Raw genomic sequence first — 10,079 nt, forward strand, 5'->3', positions numbered from 1 at the left:
TGCACTGCTGTCCCCTTGCTGCGGGTCACGTCATTGCCTTGGTAGGGATATCCTCCTCCTTGCCTGTATTTATTTAAATCCTGCCCATCCTCTGGAGGATGGATCAGATTCCACCTCCCACACGAGACTTCCTCCCTTGAACTCTGGCGCTGTCTGCCTGCCCCCACTCCTGGGGCATCTGGCCTATGCTGCCTTCCCAGTGATTCACCCCTGCCCCCCCACACTTATCTGCTGGCTCCTCAGAGAGGCTCAGGCCCCTCAAGGGCAAGGTCCACCATTTCCAAGTGCTCGTATTCCCTGGGCCCGGGGAGGCCGTCAATACAAGGTCATGATGAACAGGCCCCCCCCCTAAGGTTCTTCCCGCCCCCCACCTGCAGCCAAGTTAAGGATGGACCCAGAAGGTATGGAAACGAATTCAGAAAATGAGAAGGCAGGTAAGACAGTTAAAACCACTTCTCATAGCAAGAGGTAGCTTGACGGAAAGATCTAAGACTTCTCCCTCAGACTACACAACCCAGCTGGTTGACCTCCATGAGGTTCACACGGCAGGGGGCACCGTTCACACAGAAAACGAAGGGCAGATGTCATGCCCCGGGCCCCGCACGTACAAACTCAAGTCCCTTCGGTAAAAGCCAGCCAGTCAGGTCAACCGACACGTTTTCACCTAACGCGCCTGTAACATACTTAGCGATCTGTCGCTCTCGGTAACAGATCACTTTGGAGGACCTCATCCCAGAGGACGTTTGGAACAGCCTGAGCACAAACGCACATCTCAGTTCATTCGTCAAGGCAGTCTAATGTTTGTAACTGCAGATTTTTGCGTCTGTGGCTTGCCTCGGAAATTGTTAAACTCGATCGGCAAAGCACAGGAGGCCCAGAGGATCCCCCGCCCCTGGTCAGAGCTGAAGTCGTAACACAGGCTGACCGGCCGGGGAGCCGTCAGCGGAGATAACAACTACTGGGGAAGCTTCCACGGAAACGTCTAACTTCGAAGAAGCCCAAATCCCTCAAAACATCTGAGAAGGCAGGCGCAGGGGAGAAGTCAGGCTCCCGGGTGACCCTAGGAAAGCGACCAGGTGGACTGGGAACCCACGCGAAAGACCCCAAAGCTGTCGTGAACGGACCCAAGAGGCGAGCTTGGCACATCGGGAGCCAATTGAGAGACGAGAAGGGGCCTGCTGAAAATAACACGAGATGGGCTGCTGGCCAGAGATGACAGCCATTCACATCCAGGTCAAGTGCAGCACCAGGGGTCAGTAACCGGCCCCGAGGTGAAGGCTGCCCTCCTTCCCATGCACGGTTGGAGCGCAGTCTAGACAGCTGAGCGTCTGCCCCCGTCCGGACCTCAGAGTCCAGGATTTCACGCCAACCCCGAGTGGCATTTGAGGCCTGGGGAAAAACCACTCTCTGGGGCCGCGTCACCACTGGTGACCACCAGGTGTCAGTAGTGAGCGGGGGCGCCACCCATCTGGAGTCTTCAGAGAACTTGAACCAGATCCTGGGGAGGGGGGGGGGGGGGCACCGGATGCTGTGGCTTTGGGGGCAAACAGGGCTATCACCGCATTCTCAGGCATGCACGAGTATTTCATTTCAGTTACTCGGCTGTCAACTCCCCATGCAAACGCGCTACGCCCCGTCTAGGATGTTTTTCATCCAATATCCTTCACGCACTCCGAGAAAAGATTCGGGGCCGCTCACGTCCATGAGGACGGAGGCCTTTCTGTTTTCGCCCCGCCCCCCACCCCCGGGGGAAAGCGAAAACATAAAGCAGGGTTTTCTACTCCTCGCCGATCCTTCCCCCACAGACACTGCCCCGTAAGTGTTCTAGAAGTTTCTCTTCATACAGAGGTTCGAGATGTGGGTTTGCAATGCTTCAGTGATAGCTTGGGGGTCACTGGGTGCGGAGCCCGCAGGGACACAAAGCTTGTGCACCGTGCAAAAGCCAGAGCCTTCCCTGCCTGCTTTATGGAGCTGGACCCAAACTGGTCTCTGTCAGCAGTTGTAACATCTCCAACGGAAATACTAGATCATGAGTAGCTTCAGCAGCAACGGAGGCTGTCCTTGCTCGGTCTTTTAAAACCCGGGATGTCAGGAAAGCTTTGTCAAATCCTACAGCGACTTCCCTCTCCAGGCTGGGGACGTATCCTTTGGAGCACGGGCCCGTGCCAAGCCCAGCCCACGATGTCCTCAACACCAAGCACTAGGGTCCCTTTCAGGGTCCACAGTGACACTCAACAGCACCCAGCCACCTCAGAGAAGGCACCTCATTTACCGCTGCCTCTCCACATCCAAAGACGCGGGGGGCCCCTGCGTCTGAGCACTCCTCTGAGTACAGGAGGTGTCTAGAGGGTCCCTCACTGCCAATTATCCCTTAACTGGAATGCAAGTAAGCCCCGCTTCAAATATCTCACAAGCAATGATGCCGAGGACAAAGGAGAAACACAGTCCTCCGCACGAAGGGCACTCCTAGGCTTGCGTTTAGCCTTTTGCAAATAGCTTCGAGTCACCATCTTGCCGCAAGGAAACACCCAAAGGTTGGAATGCCAAATGGCATCACCACTGAGGCCCACGACCTCGAAAAACAGTCTTGCCAACGGGGGACCAAAAGCTGGCCCAACTACCCCCTGGGACCGTCACTGAAACAGGCAGTGGCAGGACCTTTCTGGATAGAGACAGCCACCAAAGCAAGGATACCAGTGGGGTCAGAAGACCCAACTGGGTCTGCCTAAGGTCTTGCCATGGTGCCACATTTATGGCTTATCTGTGCCCACGTTTCTTTGCTGACAAGAAGCACCGTGCTTTCTAGGGCATCTTTCCGGGGAGAGATCATGTGCAGTGAGAGCCGGGGTCTTAGGTTAGCCAGGGAAACTTCTGCCCTTCTCCTGTCTCGGATTCCCGGTCCCCTATTGCATTCTGCCCCACCCCAGCAACAACTTTTGAGCTGCGTCTTCCAAGAACAAGGGTTTCCAGGTCTGGACTGAGAAATATGGAGCAAAGACCCAGTCTCACCATTTGCTGACGATGAGTAGCAGTGGTGGACGTTTCCAGAAGAAGAGGTGCTACAATTCTGCCAGAGGTCGGTTGCATGTCCATTGCCCACGATCCATTGCTAGAAAGAACCAGACATCTTCGATCAGACAGGGTGGTGAGGAGCGAAGGGAAGGGGAGAGGAAGGGGAAGGGAAGGCAAGAGCGGCCTCATCCGCCCGTCTACCTGGCCTGCCCCTGCCCTGCCCAGGGTGGCCCAGCCAGAGGCCACAGTCACACTGGGGAAAGGAGAGAGGTGGGGGTCTGGCTCAGACATGGTGTTGGGCGGAGGGCCAGCGTTTCACAAATGAAAAGCACTTTGTGAACAGAAAAGTTCACTCACACACACACACACACACACACGCACACAAGCTAGTACGTGCAACAGTATGTCCTATAGCAGAAGGAGCTATGAACTCGAGGCAGAACACCTGCATTCAAGCCGGCTCTCCTCACCCCGGATCTCTTGGGTGTCGCTCCCCCAAGCTACTGCCTCTCTGAGCCTGTCTCCTGGCTCCTAATTCCTATCAATCCCACAAGATTAAGAGGTTGTAAAAATGCTTACAAACGATGAAACAATCCAAGATCCCCAACATCACAATCTCTCACTCTGACATACTTCTCAACCTTGGAAACGGACAAGAATATCACGTCTTGGATACGCGTCAGTTAAGAAGTTAAAACCACAGTAGGGGCGCCTGGGTGGCTCAGCCGGTTCAGCATCTGACTTTGGCTCAGGTCGTGATCTCAAGGTTCCTGACTTCCAGCCCCGCGCCAGGTTCTCAGAGCCTGGGGCCTGCTTGGGATTCTGTGTCTCCCTCTCTCTCTCTCTCTGCCCCTTCCCCACTCACACTCTGTGTTCATACAGAGGAGGCTTTAGAGTGGAAGGTGCTATGCCCACATCACAAAGCAGACCGGGGGCTGTGAACTCTTTTCCGGAAGAGCCTATTTTAACCTTCCCATTTCCAGCCCTAAAGGGTGTTCCATGACATGTGGAGAAAAACAAACCTTCATAAATACTCCACTTCCTTCCTCAAGGAACCTACGGCACACAAAAAAAAAAAAAAAAAAAAAAAAAAAAAAAAAAAAAAAAAAAAAAAAACAACCCTGCAATTTTATCAAATGAAGGTCGGGAAACCCTGAAGTCTCTGCACTGAAATTATTTGGCTTAAATGGAGGCCTGCGCCGCTCACCTAGTCTGGCGATCGCCTCCCTCCTACCCCTGAATCTGCTCGGGTTTTCTCCAAACAACTGAAAGGGGGCAGCCTGCCAGAAACTGCAAAAACGCCCCGGGGGCCGCCCGAGACTTTCACGTTGTTTGCAAATCACGACGCGGCGCGGACCTGGAGGAATCGCCGCCCGGGAGGCCCGAGCCCTGGGCGGTTGGGGGGGGGGGGGGGGGTCCGGGTGCCCCGCCCGCGCCCACCTCCCCGCTGCCCGCCGGGCACTCACGCTGACGATCGTGGAGACGAAGAGCAGCACGAGCACTGCGACGTGGAGGACGATGATGCCCAGCAACAAGAGGAGCATTCTGGCGGCTGGTTCTGCTCAGCGGAGTTCCTGCCTGCCGGGAAAGAGAGCCGAAGCTGGACGTGAGGCCCAACCAACTGGCCCGGGCGAGCGAGCGAGCGAGCGAGGGAGGGAGAGAGGGAGGGAGGAGGAGCGCGCGGAGGGAGGGTCCCCGCGCCGGCGGAATGCAGGGGCCTGGCTGCGCGCCCGGCCCGGGTCGCGGCGCCCGCACGCCTCCCGGCGTCCGGCCGAGAGAGGGCAGCAGCCGGCCGCAGCATCCCCGCCCGGCAGCCCGCGGGGGGCCCGCCGGCCACACGGCACCTCTTGCTTCGGGGACGAGACGAGGGGGTACGCACGTCTAAGTCACCCCGGGAGGAGAGCTCTTCCCAGAATGACCAGCGGAGGCCACGGCACACCTCCACCCACTCGGGGTTGCCTCCGGAGCACAGCCCCACGTGGGGAAGGAGGCAGGAGGAGGAGAGAGCCCCCTTTCCCTACAGGGTGGCGGTTGGGGGTCCGCGCGTGGGCGCCCCGATTTCTGCCGGAGGCCCGGGGACGCCAGCGGCACGCTGCGAGGGAGAGCGCGCGGCGGGGAGCTGGTTTCCCAGGCCCGGTGCGCTCCGCGTTCCGTTAGTCTCCCAAGTTTCCACCGGGTTCTGCCAGCGCCGGGGAGCCGTCCTGGCCCCGGCTCAGCCTGGCGTCCACACCGGCGGCTCCGGAGAGGAGGCGCAGAGCCGGGGGAGTGTGGGCAGGAAAGAAAGGCGCAGAGAGTGGCCGGACCCCTGCGCTTCCCGCCCACCGCGCGCTTCACCTCCCCCCCCCCATCCCCTCCCGCCGCAGCCCCTGCGGGCCGGGCCCTGCGCTCCCAGGCTGGCCTCTCGCCGGTTCTCCCCGGTCCCGGCTGCGCCCCCGGCACGCGGAGCCGAGACACGACCCGATTCGGCCTCGGCGCGCCGGGACGCGCGCCCAGGAGCCTGCACGGAGGAGGGGGGGGGGGTGGCGGGGGGGGGTGGCAGATGTCCGGTGGGAAGGAGAGGCGGAGGGTGGAGGGCTGAGTCCCAGGAGAACCGCAACCCGCCAGAGCCGGCAGGACAGCTTCCCCCACGCAGCTATGTGGTCCTAGCCCCTCGTTTTACTGCTCTTGGGGGGAAATGGAGACTGGGGTGACCCGTTAGAGGGTACTATGGCTGTGGAAGCCAGCTGCATTTGGGGGCACCGTCTCAGCACAGGGCCTTGAGCCAGGGGAGACCACGTTTCAATAGCTCCGTTTTAAAAGTCCCCAATACCAGGCCCCTCCGCTGCTCTCCCTAAGCAACACAGTCCAAGGAACCCCTGGAATGTACGGGAAGAAATGAGCACGGCTTTCGGATTGTCTCCCAGACGGTTTAAATTAAATCCAACGGCTCCTAGAGCCGGGAGGGACAAAAGAAGGATAATCGGGTCTATGGCTAGAAATGAGGGGACCACGGGGGGCCAGCAGCCCCATCTCCGGGGTCCACCGCAGGGACTGCTTTGCCAATGAGTCCCCAAGTAGGCGCGTCTCCAGCGAGACCCAAAGTGCTCAGCCCTTGCCGCATATCCCCACACCGCCACCCGCGCCCCTTACGACTTAGGGACCGTAAGGCAAGGCCACACGGTGTCCCTACAAGCCCCGCAAGAACCAGACGAGCCAGACCGTGGTCCGCCTGTGCGAGCTCGGAAAGACAGCTCGCGGGCCTGGCCAGCCCAGTGCCCGCGCCTGCTCCGCGCTTTCTGGCACCATCGACGGAAGATGCCCACGTTTCTCCTCCATCTCCTCCACTTGTCCCTACCAAAGCACTTACGGCCCAAAGGGATAGTTGTCCCCGTTCCTCCAAGTGGCCTCCAGCACAAACTCGGCGCGGCTGGCTCGGCGGCTGGCGTCCCCGAAGACAGCTGCGCTGCGGGGCTGCGCGCGCGAAGCGAGGGGCCAGAGGGAGGCTCCCGGCGTTTCCCTTTAACGGGAACAACGCCCTGTCTGCGTCGCTGCAGTAGGGTGTGTCCCTGGGTCAGCGTGTGCAGGGGGGCGGGACTCGGGGGAGGAGAGAGGGCAGGAGGGAGGGAGGGCGGGAGACAGTTACTCGGCCTTCAATCCGCCTCGGGAGAAAGTCGATCACTGCAAAACCGCTGGGACTTTTACTCGCTACTAGCCGGCGGCTGAGCTTTCTCACCTCCGCTTCCTCTGGCTCCCCGAGCTCCTGGAGACCAAGTGTCGGCCAATAAACTGGCCCTTCCGCCCCCTCGGCCACGTGGGAAAAGCCCTCCCGAGGTCGCCCCCGCCGGGGCGCACGCACGTGCACTGCGCCCACGCGGGGACCGAGGCCGGATTCCTCTCCTCCGGGGAGGGGGGAAGCCAGCACTTAAGCGCAGGAAGACGGCCCTCACCTCTCGGGTCCTGGCGCGCCTGGCCTGCCCTGGCATTTGTGCTGGCCACACCTGCACCGCGCCCTCCCGCGCTGTCCGTGTCTGCGCCCAGGCCGCGTGCCAGCTCCCTAGGACTCAAGGGACCCACTTTGCGGGCCCCGCTTGGGTGACAATTAGCAGGAGGAGGGAGAGTTCCGCCGACTACAGCACAGCGCGACCGGGGGGAAGGGGGTCTGGCTCCTGCTAGCCCGGACCACAGCCGGGTATGCTCCAGGCGAAGTTCGCCTGGCCCGGCTCCCAGCCTCCGCTGGCGTCCCCAGGCCATTGGGTGGGGAGTTGGCCATCGAGGTGGGGGAAGATCAGCCAGGGAAATCCGCTGATTCATAGTCGCCTGAAAGTGGTTCGCCCAGCGTCACAGGGACGGAGAGGCTAGCCCTTCTGGGCGTGGCGCAGGTGGGCCCAAATACGACTCTCGATGGGACAGTGGGTGCGCAAGTCCAGAGCCTTCATGTGGATTTTAAATGTCTTTCCTTACTAATGCAGCAATTCACACACACCCCGACGGCTAGTGTCCTGTCATAAAACCTCATCATTCCAACTGATTGAGACAACTCCATACTATTTTACTATTTGAAACCAGCTGTTTAGGGGCGCCTGGGTGACTCAGAAGGGTTAAGCATCCGACTCTTGACTTGGGTTGAGGTCATGATCTCTCGGTTCTGGTTCCGAGTTTGCCTCTCCTGGGGCTGACAGCACAGAGCCTACGTTGGATTCTCTCTCTCCCTCTGTCTGCGCCTCCCCCGCTCAGGCTGTCTCTCTCTGCTTCTCTCTCTCAAAAAATAAACAAAAATAAATTGTAAAAAAGTACCTGCTTATGGTAGCTGATTGCATATTCTTGTCTTTAAGTCTAAATACATTATCTGGGGGCGCCTGGGTGGCTCAGTCAGTTGAGCGTCAGACTTCAGCTCAGGTCACGATCTCACGGTCCGTGAGTTCGAGCCCCGCATCAGGCTCTGGGCTGATGGCTCAGAGGCTGGAGCCTGCTTCCGATTCTGTGTCTCCCTCTCTCTCTGCCCCTCCCCAGTTCATGCTCTGTCTCTCTCTGTCCCAAAAATAAATAAACGTTAAAAAATTAAAAAAAAATACATTATCTGAAATACTCTTCAAACCACGGTCTTTTAAAAACTCTTATATTAGCCAATTAAAAAGACGACATATGAAAGTTTGGCTCAATGCGCATTATATGACAGGTGCACACATGGTCTGGGAGAGGCGGTGTGGGGCAACGCTTAGGCACGCTGGCTCTGGGCTCAGACAAAGCTGACTACTCAGAGTCCTGAATTGGGGCAAGTACCTGAAGTTCCACGAGCTTCCATTTTTGCATCTACAAGCAGGACCGACAATGCCTACTTTAGAGGTGGCGAGTAGGGGGGACAAGGTGTGTGAGGCAGTTTGCATAGTGTCCGGAAGGTAATAGGGACCAGGACCCAGTAAACTGTCACCATGGTTACCGTTATATCACATTTTGCCCTCACATCAAGCAAGGCTGAGCCCCCACCCCCTCCCCCCTCCCCCCCCCCCCCCCCCCGCCGCCAGCCCACCCCGTGAGCTAAAGTAGCTTATGCCAATAGCATAACCAACCACAGGAATGACAGTGTGCTTTCTCCTCCTGGGTCATTTTATAGGTCAGGTATGCCCCAGCAACTATGGCCTCTCTTCATGCCATTCAGACTTTTATTTTATTTATTCCACCAACACTGATGTGGACACTATGTACCCAGCACTATTCTAAGCACTTTCCAGATAATTAGCATATTTAACTCAGGATTTTCTTTCTCTTCCTTTTCTTTTTTTCTTTTCCCAAGTAACCTTTTTACCGAAGGGTATGCATCTAGGAAAGAATACACGTCGTAAGCGACAGCCTGCCTCTTCTTCTTCCCAAGATTTTAGTCCCTAAGCAGGTGACACCACGCTGTGAGCTTTGGGACCCATGAGCATGAACCCTTTTTTGCTCCTCCCTTACTGCCTCTCGCCTGTCTCCTGCCTGCTCGGCGGCTCCCGGGGTGGAAGACGAAACACCGCCCGGGGCAGTGTCCACCAGGCTTGGCCACACCCAGGGCCAGGCCAGGGCTTGACTACCGGTGGAAGCTTCTCCCTAACCTGCTTCCCAACCCAAGGTCCCCTGCCAGCCAGCTGTGTGTGCAGAACTCCGTCCCATCAGGAAAAAAAAGCATCGGGTCCCCTTTCTCCCTTCAAATCTGGACGTGCTGGGGTTTCCAGACGCTCTCAGATAGAGCCTCTCCCCTCCCCAGCCAGAGTATATACCCAGCTTCTAAAGGAGGAGTTGAAAACCCTCTGTCTGTCGGTCATCTGCAACACAAAAGCCCTGTCTCCCCTGCTGCCCTTCCCATTTGTGATTTGCAGGGGGTGGGGGACTGGGCAGTTCTCGGAGAAGCATAAGCTTCCACTCTGCAGAGGGACAGTGTGCCAAGAAAACTCACCGGGCCGAATGGTGTAACCCCTTCCTCCACGCGGATTTCTCTGCTCCAAACACGAGGGATGCCAAGGCGGGGCCCTCCCCACAGGGCAGCCGAGAGACCAGCAGCTGGCAGGTTGTAAGCCCCACTGCTTCCAACCAGGCTCCCCGAGATGTTTCCCTGGGGGTGCTCCGTGTAACTGAAGCCAGGCCAGGCGTCTTTCCAGTTTATTCAGGGGCTGGTCCAATGCTGGGATATGTCATGGTGGCCTGAGAGCTTCTCAGCCTCTTCTGCTTAAAGAGACAGTGCCCAGCTTGGTCTACAGTGATCCCCAGAGGCCCTGCTCTTTTCCTCCGAGGAGGAAATGTGCCGTGTGGGGTGTCCTATGTGTTAATTGCAGATAAGTTTCTTTTTTTTCTTTTTTAAATCAGTATCGTCATTTGAAAGAGCGCGGGCATCACGCGGATGACGTTGACCTCCGTGAGATCATTCGGTCCAAGTCAACCAGACTCGATTGAAGGCATTCGAACCGTCAATAGATAGGAACGATAGGCTGGGAGGACAGTTGCAAGGCTACGGAGCGTTGGGCCAAGGAGGCCACTAGTTTCTTCAGGCTCTTTGCACTATATGTGTCCCCTCCAGTCTCCTGGGTGGAAGTCCCAAGACAAGGGCTCTTAGTTTTATT

At 57.8% G+C, this 10,079-nt stretch overlaps 1 protein-coding gene across 3 annotated transcripts in view; it reads right to left on the reverse strand.

Annotated features, from left to right (window-relative positions):
* The window catches only part of PMP22 (peripheral myelin protein 22), a 30,725-nt gene extending 21,054 nt beyond the window's left edge, over positions 1-9,671 (reverse strand). Inside the window, exons 1-3 of one of the 3 annotated variants that reach the window (XM_045487427.1) lie at positions 9,419-9,671; positions 4,479-4,590; positions 3,010-3,109 (exon numbers count right to left, since the gene is read on the reverse strand). In XM_045487427.1, the coding sequence (XP_045343383.1) occupies positions 3,010-3,109; positions 4,479-4,556 (178 nt within the window). In that variant the 5' untranslated portion in view covers positions 4,557-4,590; positions 9,419-9,671. Of the gene's footprint in view, positions 1-3,009; positions 3,110-4,478; positions 4,591-4,891; positions 5,259-6,358; positions 6,509-9,418 lie in introns of those variants that run through there. The other 2 variants (XM_045487425.1, XM_045487428.1) reach the window with 2 other exon arrangements.
* Positions 9,672-10,079: the final 408 nt, after the last annotated feature.

This window comes from Leopardus geoffroyi, chromosome E1 (genome assembly GCF_018350155.1).
Source record: "Leopardus geoffroyi isolate Oge1 chromosome E1, O.geoffroyi_Oge1_pat1.0, whole genome shotgun sequence".
Taxonomy (NCBI): domain Eukaryota; kingdom Metazoa; phylum Chordata; class Mammalia; order Carnivora; family Felidae; genus Leopardus; species Leopardus geoffroyi.